General features: G+C 42.1%; 1 protein-coding gene across 1 annotated transcript in view; it reads left to right on the top strand.

The window, feature by feature from the left end:
* The first annotated feature begins 4914 nt into the window (after positions 1-4914).
* The window catches only part of ACTN2 (actinin alpha 2), a 47413-nt gene continuing 30281 nt past the window's right edge, over positions 4915-22046 (top strand). Inside the window, exons 1-6 of the mRNA XM_035108385.2 lie at positions 4915-5292; positions 12592-12706; positions 14491-14610; positions 16134-16220; positions 19247-19334; positions 21081-21159. Coding sequence (XP_034964276.1) covers positions 5164-5292; positions 12592-12706; positions 14491-14610; positions 16134-16220; positions 19247-19334; positions 21081-21159 — 618 coding nt within the window. The 5' untranslated portion in view covers positions 4915-5163. The remainder of the gene's footprint in view (positions 5293-12591; positions 12707-14490; positions 14611-16133; positions 16221-19246; positions 19335-21080; positions 21160-22046) is intronic.

The raw sequence follows: 22046 nt of genomic DNA on the forward strand, positions 1-22046 counted from the left end.
GGAAGCGAGAGCGGGGACGCGTGCTTCCGCTTCCGTCGTTAGAGGGTAGTGGCAAGGGTAACGGAGCCGGCGTCTCTCCCTTCCATCCGGTCTTTGCTCTCTGCTGCCCCCGCGAGGCCTCCGGCTGTCAAGTGGCCGACTGACGCTGCTGAGAAGGGAGGAATTAAACGAGGGGATGCGCAATGAATTCAGCTTAGTTTGGGGACTCCGCCTGTTTATTTATTATCCATAGTTAACGTGAAATCTGAAAGACAACATTGGTATATCGTTTTCATTTGGCAGAGGGACTTTTGTGTGTGTGAGTGGTTTTTTTTGAAACACCTCGTTTGCTTCAGTTGGTAAAACCTATCAGAGTTGCTGGGCTCAACCCACCTCCGTGCTTTTTATTCTTATTGCTGCCAAAAAGGGGTGGGGTTTTTTTGAGGAAGGGAGGGAAAAAACCACTTGAGGAGCCGGATTAGGCCCGGGAACAGGGGTGTAGTGTCAGACGACACTAGCCATCCCTGAGCTAGGGAATAAGCTCCACTAAACTGTAGGACATAGTTTAGTAAAAACCCATAGGATTGCAGAATTGCCAGATTAAACTCAAAGAAACGGGAAAACTGCAGAGATTTGGTTTTCTCCAGGCACAGATCCCCATAACAGCTACCGTACTTGCTCCCCTCTCATGAGCACACATGCAGGTCACTGCATTAGGCAGTTGTAGAAAATGACAGACCTATGCACACTTCTTGCTTCCACATCCAGTCTCTCGCCCTCGGCCTGTGCTCCCCGACCAAGTGGAATAAGGGGAGATGGATATGGGAATCAGATGCCCCCAATTCCCATAACAGTGTGTGAACTCATGTATGCTTGAACTGGGAGAGAGGAGGAAAGAGGGCTCTTTACACCTTATGGAGATCCTTCCATCTCATTCACTCAACCCACATAGGGAAGGATTGGATCCTATGTTTGCACAGTACTTCAAGGAAGGAGGCATTATTAAAAAGCAAATTAAACTTATGTGCCATCTTTCACAGGAAGGATGAGAATCATTGAATCCCCAGGCACAGATGTTGGCTTGCATTGCTGTGATGATTTAGAGGGTAATTCGCACTGTGCCTCCTACTTGTTTTGACTTTGGGATTACCCCATAAATCATTTTGCATGCTGTGACGCCAGCAACACAGCACATCAACACTCTTCCTAACAACACATCTATATTATTGTGCATCTTTTTCTGAATAGAACAAGGCTGCCACCTGATCATTTTAAATGTAATTTACTGTGAAAATGCATGGCTTGTAAATTTAAGAGACAGAGGTGACACATTTTCATTGTTCAGTGAAGAAATTCTAGATGAAGGGAACGGCGGCCGCTGGATAATAGGAAAAAGTGATAAATGAGAGAGCAGAGATTCCTAGGTGAGGATTTCACCAGAATGAAGGTGTAATGGAAGGCAGGATACTGCAATGCACAGAAGACAAGGAGACGAGCGTACATCATTCTGCCCACATTAAGTGGTTGTATCATGTGTCCATGAGTGACATTCCAGCATTCTCCACAACATTGCTAATGATAATGGAAACATAAGAAACTGCCCTGTGCCAATTCCCCCCCCCCCCTTTAGTCCATTATGGCCCACTCTGACTGGCAGCAGCTACCATTTCAGGCAGATAACTTTTCCCATTACCGGACGCTTGCTCCTTTTAACTAGAGATAGCACGGATTAAACCTGTATGCAAAGCATGTACTCTGCCACTGAGTTATGGTTCCTCTCCAAATCTAGGATACAGGATCCTAAGATCACAGACCACTTCACTGGTGCTCCTAAAAATACTAATGTGTGTGGTCTGTTCATCACTAGAGCGGCAGACAGATAGGGGCAAGTGTTTTTAAGACAGACTAAATGGGATATGCAAAAAGATTTAACCAGTGCTTTTTTTTCTAAAAAAAAACTGTTTAGGGGTCCTCTCATTTTCCTACTCACATTGAAATGCTGCCCCTCAATGAGGCCAAACTTAGATTCACAAAAAGTTTAGGGATATGTGTACCCCTGCATCCCCCCAGAAAAAAAGCACTGGGTTTAACAACATATATTCCATGCTATATGGACGTGGGTGGCGCTGTGGGTTAAACCACAGAGCCTAGGACTTGCCAATCAAGGTCGGCGGTTCGAATCCCCGCAACGGGGTGAGCTTCTGTTGCTCGGTCCCAGCTCCTTCCAACCTAGCAGTTCGAAAGCACGTCAAAGTACAAGTAGATAAATAGGTACCACTACAGCGGGAAGGTAAACGGTGTTTCCTTGTGCTGCTCTGGTTCGCCAGAAGCGGCTTAGTCATGCTGGCCACATGACCTGGAAGCTATACGCCGGCTCCCTCGGCCAATAATGCGAGATGAGCGCCGCAACCCCAGAGTCGGTCACGACTGGACCTAATGGTCAGTGGTCCCTATACCTTTACCTTATTCCATGCTATACTACTAGTTAATGCCAAAATTGTTTTAAAGTCTGCTAAGTTCTCCCGCTGGCGCCTGTGGGTCAGATCTGTTTTCTACCTCCACAGATTTCCCCTTCTAGCTGCATCCCAGTGATACAGTAAATATCACTTCAAAGGGGCTCCCAGTCCTCAAGGGTCCCTCCTTCGAGCACATGTGGGGCTGCATTGGAAAGTAAGCCCCGAAAGCACCTCAGGGTAGAATTCAACATAGTGCAAAGTTCCATTTTCTCCTTGCACAGTGAAACATCCTGCCCCTCTCCTCCTGGCCTGTGTCCCCTAAATCTGCTCTAGGGGTTCCCCCTATCCTCCGAAGCAGATCTGGGGATGACTCAAGGAGGGGAAAAAGTCTCATTGGGTAAGTAGAAGTCTTCCCACTTGGTACCATTATTTAGTTGAATACAGCCCTCAGTGAACATGCTTTGGGATACTATCCTGCATAAATTATTTGAATGTAAAATGCAGATTGTTTAGTTCTGCTTGGATGGTTCTGTCGACCTCTCAAAGCAGGTCTGTCAGGATGGGGAAAATATAAAAGCTCCTCACCCTTGCTTTAGATCAAGATGAGGCCTAACCAGCTTGTTTTCCTAGGGGCAGGGGGACATTTATTTATTTACTTCTTTTTATGTCATGAAAATTATATCCATCACTTTACCAAAAGATAAAACTGTAAAATAAGGCAATAATTTCAATACGTTTAAACACACAGGAAGTTAAAATACTGGAACAGATTGCGATTCATGTCAGCATTCAAGATTCATGGCTGCTGTCTTGAGCCAACCCCTCGTTCTGGACAAGGATACCAGGACTGAGGGAGAGAACCTTTTTGTGGCCAGCTGGTGCTTCTGATAAAGATGCCAGGTAAGGGCACGGCATCCTTTGGAACAGGTAGTGTGAAGTCTAGGTGGGGGTGGGCAGCCTTGGGCAGGATGGGTTCCGTAGGGAATGTCAATGTGATGGAGTCAGCTACTATCCAGTCTGCTAAATTTGTACCATAGAGATTGATTCTAAAGCAGTGTTGAAGAGTGTGGCATATACCGGTATTTCAGAATAGTGAAAGCACTGCCGGCGGGGGGGGGGGGGCAGAGATTTTTACTAACTACTGTATATATTTTAGACTTCAAAGTGGCACTAGAAATCCAGTTTTTTTGCCCTTTGTTATTCTGGAAATTTCGCGAGCTAATGTGAAATAGAAATGCATCTGAGTACACATGACTGTCTGAAAGCTTGTCATAGGTTATTCTAACCCCCAAGTCCTGCCCTCCCTTTCTCTCCCTCTCTGCTCCACACTCCCTCCCCTTGCATTCCCACATCCATTTTTAAAATCCTGGATGTGTCGCACCATTTTTTCCAACCTTATGCCAGCACTATTTGTAGTTTTCCACCTGTCACCGTGTGTATTACATTGTAAGCCTGGATGGTGTTTCTTCAGTTCTAGTGCCTTAACAGACAGGGAGAAAGATTGATTCAAAGATCATTTTGGGGTAACCTTTTTAGATTTAATAAGACTGCCAGAGTAAGGCAGCAATGCTAAATGTGCTTGCATGAAAATTAGCTCCATTGAAATAAAAATGATTATTTCAAAGAGTATGTTTACAATTTAGGGTGTTGGTCACCTGTGAATAATTCCCCCATGTGGTTTTTTTTAATACAAATCACATGTTTCTTTCCAAGCTTTTCAATGTAGAAATCAACATTTCAAAGTAATTATGAACCAATCTAATTTCATTGTAGAGGCGTGCTGTTTTATGAACTTCCCATATTTTCAAACTAAGCCTTTTCCTGAAACTTAGCATCTGTGTTGCTGTGAGTTTGGGGGGTGGGTAGGCTGTATGCCTGGATGCAACAAGGATTTGATTGCTGGAATAGCCAGGCAAGTTTCTTTGTAATGGCCTATGTATGCGTCATTAAGGTAACCAAGGAAGTGGTTCTGTGCTAGAAAACAAATGGGTGGCACCCCTCTCTCAACTGTCTGTTAGACAGACAAAGGCCAGAGTTGAGGTGTGTGAGCTAGAAGGTGTGAGCAAGGAAGCAGGCTGAGAAGCCAAGGAGTAAGAGCTATGTTCTGCTTGAATCCAAGGGGAACTGCCTTCCTAAATCCAGCGCTGTTGAGTGGAGAAACCCCAGAGGTTCAGAGACTGTATCTCTAAAGCATCCTCTCTCCTCTTGCAACTCTCTCTCCTGAAGGTCCTTAGAAAAAGGACAATAGGGCATGGCAGGCCTATCGTCCCTTTTCTAAGATTGAAAACACACACGTCTATTTTATCTACTTTTTAAGGCAGGGGGGATGGTTCAGCCTGTTGAAATCTGGCTTGTGAGCATCAAAGGAGGGACTTGGAAAAAAAGGGGAGGGGGATGGATGTGGGAGGCAATGCAGAGACACATGACAAGGCAAGGGGATAAGAGGCAGAATCAGAATCAGCCTTCGGCGTGAGCCAGAGTTCCTTTCGGAGAATCACAGCAGCAGTCCAGGGGCAGAAAGAAAGACAGGAAGAAAGTGAAGGCAAGCTCTTAACCTGCAACCTGAAAACTTCCCTCTCTCACACACCAGCAAGACTTTCCTGCAGAAGAAAGAAAATAAAAGAAGACAGAATTGCCTGCCTGCAAGATTAATCTATTTTTGAGAACTACTTATTAAGAACCAAGAAACCTCTGCAGGTGTGAAAAGCAATCTGATTCTTAAAACAACATGACAACCCAAATAGACACTAGCATACATTATAACTATGAGTATGAAGAGGACGAGTATATGAACCAAGAGGAAGAATGGGACAGGGACATGCTCCTGGACCCTGCCTGGGAGAAACAGCAAAGAAAGGTCAGGAAAGATTCTTTACTTATTCCCTGGATTTACAGTATATCCCATCTTTCTTCCAAGGAACTAAGGGTGGTGTACATGGCTCTTCCCCTTCCCAATTATATACTCACAACAACCCTGTGAGGTAGGTTAAACTGAGAAATGTAAACTGGTCCCTAGAGACACCAAACAGGTGAAGTTTCATCTTCACTCGCTCAAGGAGCCTGTACACTTTTGTGCATGTAACTGTTCATTGTGTGATGAGGGATAGCTCAGTTGGAAGAGCATGAGACTCTTAATCTCAGGGTTGTGGGTTCGAGCCCCATGTTGGGCAAAAAGATTCCTGCGTTGCAGGGCGTGGGACTAGATGACCCTTGTGGTCCCTTCCAACTCTACACTTTGATTATATGATTCTATTCCATGGTGTTGTTGTTTTTTTAATTGCAGCCGTGAGGAAGGGGTGCTCAGGATTGGCACTGTGGATGGTGCCTGGAGAAGAATTAGCTGTGGGAGGGAAGCTACAATTGGTGACAATAACAGCAAAATCACAAACTTGAGAATGCCTACTGTAGCATTGTTTAAATGAAATGAAATAAAGGGAGGAATTCAATGTCACGCTAAGGTGATAGTTCCACCAGGGCAAACATTTTGGCTTGCCTGATGGAATGATTCCCCCCCTGCATGGGTGCTGTTTGGGGAGGGGTTCGTGGTCCCTCCCTGTCCCCAAGCCAGTTTCAGGGGGCACACAGGAGGAGGAAAGGTCCATTGTACAAGCAGAATTCCTTGTGCAGGCTTCCACTGAGGAAACTCATGAATTGGATCCCAATCAAATAGAACCAAAGAGACTTATTAAACACAATTACACATTTAATGTAAAAAGTAGTACAGGCATTCCCAACCTGGCACCCTTCAAATGCTTTGGGCTACAGCTCCCATTAGTACCTGATGGGAGTTGTAGTCCAAAACATTTGGACAGCGCCACATTGGGAAAGGCTGATGTAGTGGGGTTTTTGTTTGTTTGTTTTTAATTTAATTTATATCTTATCTTTCATACAAGGAGATCAAAGCAGAATACATGGTTCTCACCAGCCCCTTTTTATCCTCATAACAAGCCTGTGAGGTAGGTTAGGCTGTGAGATAGTGACTGGCCTATAGTCATCCAGTGAACTTCATGGCTGAGTTGAAATTTGAACCTGGGTCTTTCAGTCCTAGCCTTGTACTCTATTGTACAGCACACTTGACTATAAGTTCCCTAGGAAGTTCTCCTGCACAAACCCCATGGAAATAAATCATAGCTGTCAACCCCCGGATTTGAAGATAAGGAATCCTATGGGGCTGTCAACTCCCGGATATGAAAGTAAGGGCGCTGAATAAGGGAATTTCCCGCAAACAAAGGGAAAGTTGACAGCACTGAAATAAAAGAAAACTTCACAAGAGCAAAGAAGTAGCTCTTCTTTAGTTACTTTTTCATTTTTACAGGATTTCAATGGAAGAATTTACTTGTGGATAATTCCCCCTTCCCCCATCAGTGGCGAACGGTGCCGCTTGGCTGCCCAGGGCGGCAAACGTGGAGGCACCCCCTGGGTTGGCGGGGAGGGGCGCCCGAGTGGAGCCCCCCCCAGAGTGGAGCCCGGGGCGCCCCAACCCCATTGCCCCACTTGCTATGCTCCTGCCCCCAATTTTGTTTGAAAATGCTTTCAGCTACAAAAAATACTTTCAGTATTTTTTAACTCATCCGTTGCCTTCCATGGTGTTGACCATTTCCTAACATGAATTTGAGCCAGATTTTATTTTTTTGGAATGTTTCTATACACCCCTGCTTCCTTCATCAAAACAAAAATATAGATAACAAATTGATTTAAAGGTAATACAAAATGCAGTGAAACGCTTGCAAAAGGCAACCACCATCAAAGAAAGGAAAAAATAATAATTAAAAAGAACAAGGCAGATGCATTAAAATTCCCGAGCAAATAAAAGTGTCTTAACCTGATGCTAAAAGGATGGCTAAGCCAGCACCAGGCATCTCTCTAGGGAGGGCATTCTAAAGCCAGGATCCTACCTGCCCCACTGATCTTCCAAGAGACAGTCTTTGAATTTACATGCTTCCAGTCTGTAAAAGGCTAGCAAGCTGATCTTATATAAAATGTTTTCAAAAGCAGTACGACAAATTTGTTGTGAAATCTATTGGTTCCCTCTTATAGGAATGAGAAATTATTATAATCTGGACTAATCAAGGGTTGGTTCTGATTGTACAGTTGATTTGCAGCAATAAAACTTCTCAAACAAATGGTCTTTTCACCTGAAACTGAAGGTTGTGTGGCCCCATAAAAGAAAATAAATGACAAGTTTTTTGAAACTTTTGCTTCAGACTTTGCATACAAACATTTATTGGCCCACAATAAAGTTTGTCATGCCTAAATAAATTTCCCATTTGTTTCAGTTGTGAAAAGCATGGCTGATTTTCTTTGGATTGCAGCCTTATCTACCTGGATTCCCAGCAGAATAATTTACACTTATTTATTATTTTGATTTTCTGAAAACGAAGCATGGATTTTTTTTTAAAAAAAACCCCACACACAACCTACTTGTGATGATCCAAAAGAATTTCAATAGCGTGAAAAGATGCTATTGGCCCAAGGGAACGTGTCATTTGCTTTTATAATCCTAACGTTTCGTGAAAATATTGTGGTTTTAACACCAAAAATTAGACAATATTTCAGGGTGCAGTTGAAGAAGCCTCCCATTAATTTCAATGGAACTTATTGTAGGTTTGCCATACGTCTGGAATATGCTGGACCCAGACGTGTGCATCCCAAAGCAGTGTGCTGGGAGAAATCGGTTAAATGCCTGGGAAAATTCGGTCGTATGGCAATGATGTCGGCAGTGTTGTTTTTGCCGATTTTCCTTTAAAAAAAAAAAGCTTTAAAATGCCCAATTCCTTTGTGGTTTTGCAAAAAACAAAACAAAACCCTCAACAACTGTTCTGTCCTGATTTTTGAAATATGGCAACCCTATCTTGGCATGCCCCACACATGTGAATGGAGGCTGCGCAGCAGTAGTGTTACCGGATTGCAACCATTATTACTTTCCATTGTCCTGAACCTTTAAAACAAATGTTAAATGGATGCACGTGTCTATAAATAGTATCTGATAGAAGGCATTCTTTTCCATGGCTTGGAGATCAGTCTGAACAACATCCTCTCTCAGTAGGATTGATGGATTTGAAAAGTTCTGAGGGTGTCAGACTCTTCTCCATAGTGCTAAAATAAGCTCCACAAAGTACATTCCTGATGTCCGTGTATACGATGAGAAGACTGTAGCTGCCTGGTTGTTGAGCTTTGTTCAAACGAGTAATATAATATTGAACGGTGATCTTCAAGCAAGCCTGGCAGTTGGCTAGCATACATGTTCTATGAGACAATCTTGGAACAGGACAAAAATAAATGCCATTGTTTCTATTGTGGGCTGCACTCTCCAGACTTGCCATTTCGGGATATGCATGGTATGAGATCTGTCAACAGTTGCTGGTTACACATGATGACGTCCTTAGGATTACAATGGACGTGACGCCTAATTATAACTCCATCTCATGGGGTCTCATGGTCTGCAATAATTCAGACCCTGTGCTGGGGAATTCTCGGTTTCAAAGTTTTCTGTAAATGTGGTGTGCACATGCAGGGTGCTGCATAGAGTGTCAGGGGAGTAGGTGGGAAACAGAAAGAAACTAAAGTTAAGAATGATGGCAGATTTAATAAAAAACCGCCCCTGTATATGAAAGACACTGTTTAAAACAGGCTAATGAAAATCAGATCAATTAAAGTTAGATTCAGCCACTCTTTAATATAGTGATTTATCTTAATTCATCCATAGGGTTGATTCACACCTCCACCTTATCATGGGACAGAATATGTTTCCTGGGAACTGCAAGTGCAAATCAGCACAGCTCCAAATGTGCGTTCAGCTGCATTGTCTGCACTAAAGATGCTAGTGTGGCCACTTAGACATTGCAATTTGTAATAAAATTTTTTTTTGCAAAGGATGCAGATTTGCACAAAGGATGCAGATTTGCACAATATTGCATGTACTAATTTATATGGGTGAAATCCAATGTGAGTGGATTGAACTTTTCTCCACCTCCTCCCTGCAGCTTCCAAGCACCTGCAGAATCTGGTCCAGAGTAGATTTGGTGAGCACAAGAGGCTGTCAGGGGAAGGAGAGGAAGGGGAAGTTCTAGTGTGCAAGCAGAAGTCTGCCCAAAGGGTGTATTTGCAACTGAGTGGTAGTTTTTCATCCTCTTTGTAAGCAGTTGTCTTTTCAAGCAGGCCCCCTTGCCCTGGTACAGTGGTACATCCACCAGTAAGGGTTTAGGGTCCCCTTGGTTACAAGATCACTAGCCCTTCGGCAAAGCTTCTGTCAGCAGCAGCTGCCTGAATCTGATCCTTTTCCAGGGAATTCCAGTTGTGCTTGCAGTGCTATGGCTTCTAAGCATTGGGAATGTATAGAATCGTCTATTAATAGTTTACAAACACACTGAAAGCTTACATGTTTGGATCACTTTTTTTGCATAAACGGAGCCACAGACTGCTTTCTAGTGCAGGGATCCCATACTTTTTTAGGCCTTCAAACACATTCGGAAATCTAAAAAAGTATGGGCATCGCAAAATACTCATTTCATAGAAGGAAAAGTGACAATGCTCAGAACACCCAAGCCACAAGCAAAACACCTACATACACCCCAAAACAGACAGCAAAACCAAGACACTAAAAACAAACAAACCAGGAAGTTCATGATGCTGAATGAAGGTACACTGGGTAGAATCTTTGTGACAGATTAAAAATAGAAACTAGAAATTAGGCACAAACGTTACTAGATTTTGTGTGAATGATAAAGTGTCCTCATCTGTATACAAGTAGTCTGTTTGCAGATCTGAAAAGGAATCAAGTTTTTCTTTTATTTTTGCTCTCTAAATTCTAATAAAGCATCACACCTGTGGATTCTGTAGTATGGGTGTGGATTCTGTAGTATTGGGGGGGGGACCAGAATAAGCAAACCATTCCTGATATGTCAAATCAATATTGTATTTTGTTTTACTTTCCTTCTCTGTGGATTGTTTGTATTTTGCTGGCACTTTTCCTTTACAATTGAACCTGTTAAAAAAAGTCAGTATTAGACCAGACAATATGTTTCTAACAGAACAGCCCTGCACAACTTGTGATCCAGGCATGTATTGTTGCCTGCTAGGGGCTAGATAAGCCTCTTCTTTTGCTGCCTGAGTGCTAAAATAGATGGCTTGACAAGCCCCTGGGAATAATAACACTATTTGGGCTGCGTTACTGGTTGTGCTGGCTAGCATTGGAGGGTCATAAGCCATACTCATTGTTTGGTGGTGAAAGCAGAGGGGATCTTAGCCACCAAGTCAAAGGTGCGAGACCTCAGGCCCAGGGCTGAATGTGGCCCTGCAATCTTCTTTATCTGGCCCTCAGGATATTTAATAGGCCACATCCCCTCACCAAGCCACACTCCTTTCTGGCCCTGCTCCAAACCCTCTTGGGGTGTCCCCCCTCTTTGGTGGAATATATCCTATGATAATGCATTTTGCTTGCCCGATTGGAGAGATGTGTATGCCCTTGGACAGCTCTGATATTTGTACTGCATCGTATCCTACTCTAGAACGTAAGAGCTGTACCTGTTGTTCTGGCATGCATGTGGCCCCTAAAATGTTTCTCACAAGGGAATGTGGCCCTTAGACTGAAAAAGGAAAGAAAAGAAAAGAAACTTAAAACTGTTGTGGTATATCCTGATCACCTAGAAAGGCTTTGGCTTTTCCCATGCCTTCTGTTGGCACCACACATGTGCTCAGGTGTGTTTAGCTTGAATGGGGGGGGGGAATCTTTGTGAGACTAAGTGCAAAAATTGAGTTTTTCGTGTATTTCCTTGTATTTGCTTACAGCATGGTTGCTACATGGACTTCCAAGTTCCACTTGGTGTTCCACTTCCATCTGATACCCTGCTCTGCTTCTATGTGTTGAGCAGCGAGGGAGGGGCATTTGTTCTGTCTAATTAATGCAATACCTTTTCAAATCCTAAAGGATTAAAAATGTGCAGGCCACAGTGCTAGATGTTGGCCACAGCTTGATCGCTAAGACTTGAGCATATTTTGAATAGTTGTGCAATGACTATTAATAGAATAGATTAGTCAGAGACAGCAGCTTATGCTCCCAGTCCCAGCACATGGAAACAGAATAAAGGGGTAGCTCAGTTGGTAGAGTATGAAGGTCTTAATCTCAGGGTTGTGGGTTTGAGCCCCACGTTGGACAAATGATTCCTGCATTGCAGGGGGTTGAACTAGATGACTCTTGTGGTCCCTTCCAACTCTACAATTCTATGATTCTATGAAAGGCTCAGCAAAGAGGACAACATAGCACAAAAGGCAATGGAATTTCCTCAGTTCTGCACATTTGGCTTGTTGGGCCTTTTTGGAATTTAATTTCCCATGTTTCCAGATTATTTTCTTTAGTCCTCATGAAAACTCCTCAGCATTTTAGTGTGTTTCCCCCCTAATTACACATCCCTGCCAGGCAATTTCTCCAAATGTAATACATTTGTGTATGTCATTTTTTGCTAATACCCATGCACAATATTTGGGATCTGCCCTGCTTTTAATAGCAGCACTGATTCTTATGACACTAGGTGACTGAAATTATCACTTGATAGCCTACTCTTTTCAAACTCCCACCACAGAATCAGCTTGCACTGTATTGCCTCTCCCACTCTCCCTCCTGGTAAGCAAAGCAATAGTGACCCACGTGCCAGGAAGCTAGCATAGTGGCTCTGCCCCACCAGGCAAACCACTTCTGTTCCACCATGTTGTGGTTTTTGAGGTCCCTCTGTGGAAGGAGACCCTGCCCATTATAAGCATATCACCACATCATCGGGTATCTGTTGGCCCACTGTAAGGCCATTTCATACGCCACAAGTTTAGGCTGCAATTCTATACATGCTTTCTTTGCGGTAAGCCCCAACGAAATCCATGGGACTTAATTCCAACTACAGTCATACCTCAGTTTAAGTACGCTTCAGTTTGAGTACCTTCAGTTTAAGTACTCCACGGACCTGTCTGGAACGGATTAATCCACTTTCCATTGCTTTCATGGCAAAGTTCGCTTCAGGTTAAGTACGCTTCAGGTTGAGTACTTCGCAGACCCGTCTGGAACGGATTAATCCACTTTCCATTACTTTCAGTGGGAAAGTTCGCTTCAGGTTAAGTACGCTTCAGGTTAAGTACATCTTTTCCTAATACTCTTAATGTGTGATTACAGACATTTACAGCATGGTGCAATTCCCACCTACGGAAAGCAGGCACGCAGATCGAGAACATTGAAGAGGATTTCAGGAATGGCCTTAAACTGATGTTGCTCTTGGAGGTCATTTCAGGTTAGTTTTAGAAGGCAGCAAATGATATGTATCTTATCAATCTGTTCCTTTTAGTTTCTCCCAGTTTCTCATTTTTTCTAGTATTAAATTCAGTTCTTCACATTTCCGCATCAGTTTATGGCATGTGCATGTGTGTTTTTAAAAGTTGTCATGAAAATTCACCAGTATTTTACTGTGAATTTCTCATCATATGCCCATTGCTTATTGCACTTTTGCCTAAAACACACATTTTAGCAAAGTGTCAGGGACTGGGCAGTTGAGGAGCATTGGTGGAGACTTCCACCCCAAGAGACTTCCGGGCAGGAGGAAGATGACAGTAGTATGGACCCAAGTTCTTGGTGGTGGTGAACAGGACACACTTAGAAGAAGAAGCAAAGAGCTGGGAAATAATGGAGGATGAGTAACAGGAGAAAGCTAGCAGATGCTTGCTCTAGACCTGAACAGAGACAGGACTCAGAAATTGGAGAAACAGTACAGCTACTGGACACTACGTCACTTGAAAGCCTGGTAGAACCTCCTCTTCCTCCTTCTCCAAGGATCAGAAGGCCGAACACAGACAGATAGATTCCATTGCCTGCCACCGTAGGCAGTAAGGAGTGGTTTGGAAGCTAGGAAGTACCGCAAGGGGGTGAGTGGAGGAGGCACTCTGAGCAACATCAGAATGAGGGGAGCATAATTCATGGTCTTTCTGTGTATTCTGTTGATTTAAATAAAATAACTGGAAGAAGCTCTCTATGTCTCTGATTTCACTAGGCAGCTAGTCTGTGAGTTGTAACACAAAGCAACTTTCCCTAATGTCATGCATTTTTATGTTATTTTCACCAATATATGTGTTTTCTGCTTGCTGTACATTAGTATATGCATTTTTGTACATGTTAAGAATAGATTTTTTAAAGGGTCTGTCTGATACTATACTGATACTATGAATTGAAAGAGTAATTTAAACTAAGGATGCTGTTGAGTATTAGTTTTGTTCCTGTTTTTTTATCCTTGTTTTGTTTATTTGCATATGTCTATTGTGTGTGTAGAGAGACAGGTAAAGAGTTGGCCCATTTTTTATTGAACTATTTCATATAATGACAAAAATTACAAGACAAAAAATGGCTTTAAAAGCTGCATACCTGGGTTTTTTAAAAGTGGCAGGATAAGTTAATGGAGAATAAGGCTATCAAAGGTTGCTACTCATTTTGGGTGTATCTTACCGACAGGACAAAGGTAATATGCCTGTGAATATCAGTTGCCAGTGAGCCTTGGCTTGTGGGCTTCAAATAGCCATCTGATTAGCTACCATGGGAACATAATGCTGAACTCAATGGGGCTTGGGCATGATCCAGCAGAGCTCTGTTCTTATGCCTTGGAATGGTGTAGCCAGGATGGGCTTGATACCCTTCTGGGTCCTTCGAGTACAATCACAGGATGAGTTGTGAATTAGGACTTCAGTGCTTTATTATTAATAGTAAAACACTCCCAAACGCTGAAGTGCTAACAAAAAATAAGCTGAAAAGGGAGCACACAGTTTATTTGACATATTTTGAACAGATAAAACAATTTTGCCTGGGGATTTTTGCTCCTACATAAAAAAATCTCCAAAGTGAGTCGCTTGTATACTTGCCTTAGGGAGGGGAGAATGTGCTCGGGAGATAAGACAGACCTGTAATGCAGGTTGGTGTATGGTTTTAGATAGTTTACAGAGACAGCACGCTCCCTTCACCAGTCTAGTCGCTAGCCTGTGCCTGGAGCCACATGTCAATGTCAGTAAATATATTTGATTTGCTTCCCTGCAGGAGAAAGACTTCCAAAGCCAGACAGAGGAAAGATGCGTTTCCATAAAATCGCAAATGTCAACAAAGCCCTGGATTTTATAGCTAGCAAAGGTGTCAAACTTGTCTCAATTGGTGCAGAAGGTATGTAGAAGATAGCAACAACAAGGCTTGGCTTTCAGCCATGATGTATTACAGTTCTGGTTTGATTCAGCATATGGCAAAGGGCATTTGGGAACATTCATTTCTGTCTTCTCTCAAACTGTCACCACTCCATGTCAGACTGACTATTTTACACCTTATCAGCCAAGGTTGTGAATTTAATACATTTCAACTAAAAGAAAACTCACAGCATAGCCTCTGCATTAGTTATAATTTCCTCTCTGTGATCAATTGCATAAAACTAGATGTTGGAAAGAAAAAGGTAGGAAAACACAGAGTTTGGGCTTAAGTTAGCTTTAAATGTGATGCAGATCATGTAACAACAAGGACTTTACCTGTGAGGCATTTCGTGAACTGGGCCACCAGCTCACAGTTCAGTTGTGTGCTTATTAATGTTTCATACATAAGCGAAGAGCTCTGGTTTAAACAACAGGCAGCTGCATAGAACGCTCTGTGAACAAATTTGGGGTTGGTTGTGGTATTTTTAAACAGGCCTGGAACCATGTTTAATTCAGGTCTTAGAGCTTGGTCATTTAGGGGACATGAATCATTGGGCACTGTTGAGAAAGGAATGCCGAGATGAAATAAAAATTGGGAAACAAACCTAAAAGGGAGATTGTCTGCTGTGGATGGGAAAGAGCAATGAAGGCGGAAATAAAGATTTATATGGAACCCCATATAAACTCAACTAGGAAACCAGGACCCATACACTCTCTCTGTGTGTGTGTTCCAAATTTGTTTCTTTTATCAACAACATCTTTGGATGTTTTTCTGGTGTAAACATATTCATGTTTAGGTCATTCAATACAGTTATGATTAGTTTCTATACCTTAGGTATAACTATTTGCAGAAATAAAGAATTTATGTGAAAGTTGTGAGACAACAGCATTAATAAAAATGAATTATGGGCATTTCAAGGAGTGAACAAGACCATGGAACCAACAGAAGCAATTCTCTACTGCTGTGTCCTTTAATAACATGTTAGGTGAGACTGGTTTAAGATATCTTCAAAAGGAACAATTTGGAAGCAATTGCTGAGAAATAAACACGTATGAATAAAATCACAAAACTTAAATTGTAGCAGGCATGTGCTCTGTGACCACAGGGATGCGGGTGGTGCTGTGATCTAAACCACAGAGCTAGGGCTTACCGATCAGAAGGTCAGTGGTTTGAATTCCCGTGATGGGGTGAGCTCCCATTGCTCAGTCCCAGCTCCTGCCAACCTAGCAGTTTGAAAGCACATCAAAGTGCAAGTAGATAAATAGGTACTGCTGTGGTGGGAAGGTAAATGGCGCTTCCATGTGCTGCTCTGGTTCGCCAAAAGCGGCTTAGTCATGCTGGCCACATGACCCGGAAGCTGTACGCCGGCTCCCTAAGCCAGTAAAGCGAGATGAGCGCTGCAACCCCAGAGTCGTCTGTGACTGGACTTAATGGTCAGGGGTTCCTTTACCTTTACTCTGTGACCACAGCATATTGCTTAAAATTTTAATTCTGTTTCACACCAGAAATTGTAGATGGCAATGTGAAAATGACCCTGGGCATGATCTGGACAATCATCCTTCGTTTTGCAATTCAAGATATTTCAGTAGAAGGTAAGACTATGCTCCACAATACTGCCCTATGGCAAAGGGAAGCTCTCATCAGAAACAGACAGAGGATAATTTTTTTAAAAATGTGAACTTAAATTGCAACTGTTTATTGATGGGGAGGGTAAAAGAACTAACTATTTTGAAGCCTCGGATCTGTGTTCTCTTTATATCCAATGTCACCACCCATTCAAAAACATTAAGAAGACTTGTGTGATACAACCCTCCTGGAACAGTTTTACTTCAGAAGGAAGCTAGGGGATTTCATGATGGAATACCTCCTCAATACATACATTTTCTCCATAAAGAAAGTTAGAATACAGTCATACCTCGGTTTAAGTACGCCTTGGTTTGAGTATTTTCAGTTTAAGTAATCCGTGGACATGTCTGGAACCGATTAATCCACTTTCCATTACTTTCAATGGGAAAGTTCGCTTCAGGTTAAGTACAGACTTCCGGAACCAATTGTGTTTGTAAACCGAGGTACCACTGTATCAAGGTTTAAAGCTAGAACATCTGCACTAAAACCCTTCTTCCTGGTATGCTACCTTTTAATGGAACATTCCAGTCCTTACATGATAGAGGATTCAGTCATGCAGTGTCCACCTACACTCTGAAGTAGTACAGTCCAAGGAGGGATATATCATGTGATTCTTCAGAAGATATATAGAACATCATATGGCGATTTGGTGTGACTGATTCTATTAATAACCTTGATGTTCTGCATTAACTTGTCATGCTAATATCCTACTACCCTGGGGAGCTACATTTCCTTGTAGAGAAACTTTTGGGGGTCATGTTCCAGTGAAGGGGGGGCGGGTCAAAGACAAAGTTTATTTTTTATTTATTTATTTATTTATCAAAAAAATTACACCATTCAACTGTATGAAGTACCTCTAAGTGGTTTACAAAACAACATTTAAAATATCAATAAAAACGTAATTTAATAATTCCAAATATGGTTATAATCAACCATAGATTAAAAATAAATAAAACACATATGACTTTTGTATGTTGGCAGAACAATGAATGTGGCTCATACCTTTCTACAGCTGACTACATTCCAGCTGTACAAAAATTAGAGGTTTCTATACCTACAAACATTTTTATGTTGTGAACTTCCCTGAGATTGATGAATGAAGGGCAGTATAAAAATAAATGATATAGATAGATAGGTAGATAGATAGATAGATAGATGATAAAATCTCCATTCAGACAAACTAGAAGCATTAACAGTTCTAGGGCACCTCTGAAACATAAGAATTTGGTATGTAGCTCAGCCAGTCAGATAGTTTGACAATGCCTGGAATGGGCTTTCTATTTTCTAATGGATGACTGACCATCTTGTAAGCATAATGAGTCATAGGAAGCATCAGGTGCGCATGAAAAGGAATGTTCACAAGTGACACTGATAAAATCCTAGAAACCTTTTGCATTTGGTTGAGAGTTACATTCACTGAAACAGAAAAGCACTTGCTGTTGGGCTGTCGAGCCTTGCAAGTATGTGTTTTGATCAAATTAAACAATTAAAACTGTCGATTGTTTGGAAAAAGTAAGATATTTTGTACTATGTAAGCATTAGGTATTGAAATCAGAAAGTTATTTCTTGAACAATTTCTGTTGCAGACTCTGTTACAAAATGTTAAAGATGTTAAAGATTTATTTTTGCCTCTTATCAACAAGTTTATATATGTATATGTGTATATATATATATATATATATATATATATATATATATATATATATGGTATACACACACACACACAAACATATATATATATACATATATATGAAAGACCCAGGTGGTGCTGTGGGTTAAACCACAGAGCCTAGAGCTTGCTAATCAGAAGGTTGGTGGTTCGAATCTCTGCGACGGGGTGAGCTCCCGTTGCTCGGTCCCAGCTCCTGCCAACCTAGCAGTTCAAAAGCATGTCAAAGTGCAAGAAGATAAATAGGTACCGCTACAGCGGGAAGGTAAACGGCGTTTCTGTGTGCTGCTCTGGTTCACCAGAAGCGGCTTTGTCATGCTGGCCACATGACCTGGAAGCTGTACGCCGGCTCCCTCGGCCAATAACGCGAGATGAGCGCCGCAACCCCAGTCGGTCACGACTGGACCTAATGGTCAGGGGTCCCTTTACCTTTACCTATAAAAAGAACAACTTATAAAACATTTAAATGAAGAACTCGGGCAGCTGTAGATTCATTACCAAATCTGCAGTGTTTGCCTGAGCAAACAGATGTCCTTCATTATGCAGTACAATATGTAACAAATTAACTGTTTCCTCCACCTCATTTGTTGATTTAGAGAATAATTATTCTTGACAAATTTATTTTACCTTGATTGTACTGTAGCAATTAAACCACACAGTGGAAAAGAAATCTATCAAGCATTTCTGATCTGTCCTCTCTGAATATGAATTATGCTTTTGCAGGTTTCCAAGAGAGAACATTGATCAGTAAATATTAGAAGGCACAAACTTAGAGGCTTGACGGTTTGGTGCTTAAAGTCACAGTTCCTCTAAAATATCATTCCCAAAGCAGCATAGAAGGGGGATGTCTGTGCATCCAGTGTATATTCAGCCCTAGAAACCTGTGTTGAGCTAATGAAGACAAATATAAATATGAGAAAAGTAAATCATGGATACTTACATGATGAGGGAAGTCTCCCTGAATTTACGTGATCAGAATCTCTCAGTCATCCCCCCAAACATTACTTGTTCATAGAAATACACCACAATGTTTTGAAACAGAGATTCGGTTATATCTAACACAAAATAGTCAGGTATTATTCTGTGTTCAAATAGCTCATGCAGGGGTGATATAAGAGTGCAAGTCCATATCTGTGAATGTGCTGGCTCCACCCCAGCCTGACCTTCCTGCATGGAATGGCAAGGTCAGAAGGGGACTTCGAAGCACAAGAGTCCCAGTCTTGGAGAGGCTTCTAATCATTTTCAACAAAACCCACTTAAAAACCACCATGCAGTGATCTTGACCCGAACCTGCATTACTTCCCTCATACATCTCCTTTCCAGAGACATCTGCCAAAGAAGGACTGCTGCTGTGGTGCCAGAGGAAAACAGCACCGTACAGAAATGTGAACATTCAGAACTTCCATCTGAGGTAACAGCCATTTTGCGCCCATGTTATGCCGTTCATTTCAACGGTGTAATGGAGAGCATCCCTTGGCCCTTGCAGTTTGACGAAAGGGCTGATTCTTAACTTGCAGGGGTGGCCTGATTGTTATTCCTCTCCATGCTTCCCACGTTACTCTGGCCATTAAGACAGCAAGACCATTGTTGGGAGGGGCCAACTATGGGTTCAGCCACATGCCAGCACTCCATATTGTAACATAGGGCGGAGCCAAATGGAACTGGCAGCCCCACTGCTCTTACAATGTAAGAATCAACCGCAAGGCTCTCTGTGTATTTCTTTCTTATCATGGCCCCAGCCTGCATGAAATGTGGATTCTCGTAAATTAATTCGCATTGCCAGTGTGAACTTAATGGCAACGCTTCCATAAGCACTGGAACTAAGATTCGCTTCGGAGGCTCATTACAGTTGCAGAGGTACCATAGCATAAACAGGATAAAATGGGGGCATTTATGGAACGATGAATGAATATTTTCCCCCTCCAGTGCTTGCTGTGTAACAGTACAATCCCAGAAGCAAGTCCCAGTGTGTTCAGTGGGGTTTTCTCCCTGGTAAATGTCCATAGGATTGGCAACTTAGATTTTTTTTTGTAGTACTTTAATACAATAGATTATTTAATTAGGTTGAGTATGCAAGCTTTCAAACTTTAGAGAACTCTTGATGAGATAGAATGGAAATGCAGCAGAATTCTGGATATAGAGACAGCTAATTAAGATTCAAGGGACTGAAAAACCTGCATTGCTAGTAATAGACAATTAACAGAGCAGAAAACATATGCATTATGGATAACAAACTATTTAGATTTCAGGTGACTGAAAATATTTTCATTTTATCAAATACCCAGCATTTTTAATTAGGTTTTTACAGACAGTTGTAATGAATAGATTTCAGTGTTGATTTTAAACACTGTATTGTGTTTCAAAAGCAATGAATGCTTGTATACACCATTCACTCCAATTCTTCAAGTTACATACCAAGAAGTGTCAGTATTCTGTTCTCTTATTGCTGGTTTAACCTTTTAGCATTGGTATAGTTTTCTGAGCCACTTTAAGAGTACCATATACTGTACATCTAAAGACAAACAAATTGCAGGGTAAAAGCAACAGTCCATTCAGCCAAGTGTCTTACTACTACCAATTAGAGCACCTTGCATCTATCCATTCATCATTTGTAATGCATGCAATTTATCTAGGTTCCTTCCTACACAGAAGTGGCTACTATTTAGGAAACTGGTCTTCTATAATATGAGGTTGTACTAAGTCATATTTAGAGTAGACCCATTAAAATCAATGGAGTGCATCTAACTAAGTTCTACTCTACCCATTGAAATGATTGGACCTAAGTTAGTGATAATTATTAATTACATTGGGTCTGCGCTGAGTATGACTTAGTCTGATCCCAGAGTCCCAAAATAGATGTGAAATGTCATTCAAAATATTTGGGCGTTTTCACTATGCGCCAAAAGCAGAATAAACCCCATTTGATTACCAGATTCACAAATTCATGCTTTGATCTTCTCAATGTGCTTTTGAGCATTAAATGAGGTTTTGCAAAACAAAACACAGCAAGCGCTGGAATTGTAGCAAATTTGATGATGACATAATTACTGGGTACATTGTGTAGCTTCTGCATGTTTTCAGACCTTGAGCTGCTAGGACCAGTTGTCATTATTTCATTCACATCTTTTCATTTTATTTTTGGTTGCTTGTTGTGAAGCTGGAAAGACGGCCTTGCCCTCTGTGCGCTTATCCATAGACACCGACCTGATCTTATTGATTACTCCAAGCTATCTAAGGTCATCCATCTGGGTGAAAGAGCATGGTGATTTGCAGTGATTTGGCTCACTTCCTGCATGCTAAGCATGTCTCCTTCATGGTAAACTGGGGTATGTTTAGTAACACGAAGTGGCTTTCTTTCCTGGCTCCTGCCCAACAAATATAGATGAGGCAATACATGATCCTAAGTCAGGCTGTGTACACATTACCATTTACTCCGGCCCCAGTGTTCTCCCACTGCTGGTGTTGGAAGCTGAATACACATTACGTCAGCTACAATCCATATGCGTCCTGTAGCTTTTAAAGAAATACTGCTGTTTTATCGTTTTCCCTCAAACTAACTTCCATCCCTTTTGGAAGTGCAAGTTGTAGTTAAGATGAGGTGTGTACCGTTCAGGCTACCATTGTGCATGCACAGATGAAAACTTCCTTGAATAGTTTTTTGGGGGGAGGGGTTGCAGGCACGGGGAATAAAATCAGGTAATCTGCATCGGGTGAAGACATCTCCTCCTCCCTCAGTTGTATGCAGCGTGACTTGAAATGCAGGACAGGATGAGGGAACCTTGCTGCATTTCAAGCTGCTTACATGTATATAGTGTCAGTACACCAGCGATTCCCAAATGTGCGCCATGACGGGAGCTGAAGCATGCCACGAAAATATGCCACCATTTGGAGGCATCTGCCAATTTATGCCGCTCTTTTCACAGGAAAGCCCAGTGCAAAATCTCTCTCCACCCTCTTAAAGTCCCACTGATTTCAGTGGGGCTTTAATCACAGCTGAAAATTTGCTGGACTGTGTGTGTGAAACATGTTTAAAGCTACCTGAGAGCACATGACAGTTACTTTGTAAGGAGCTGCAGTAATCAACAGGGGCGGCTCCGCCGTTAGGCAGGGTGAGGCCACTGCC

The sequence above is a fragment of the Zootoca vivipara genome, chromosome 3 (assembly GCF_963506605.1).
Source record: "Zootoca vivipara chromosome 3, rZooViv1.1, whole genome shotgun sequence".
Lineage (NCBI taxonomy): Eukaryota > Metazoa > Chordata > Lepidosauria > Squamata > Lacertidae > Zootoca > Zootoca vivipara.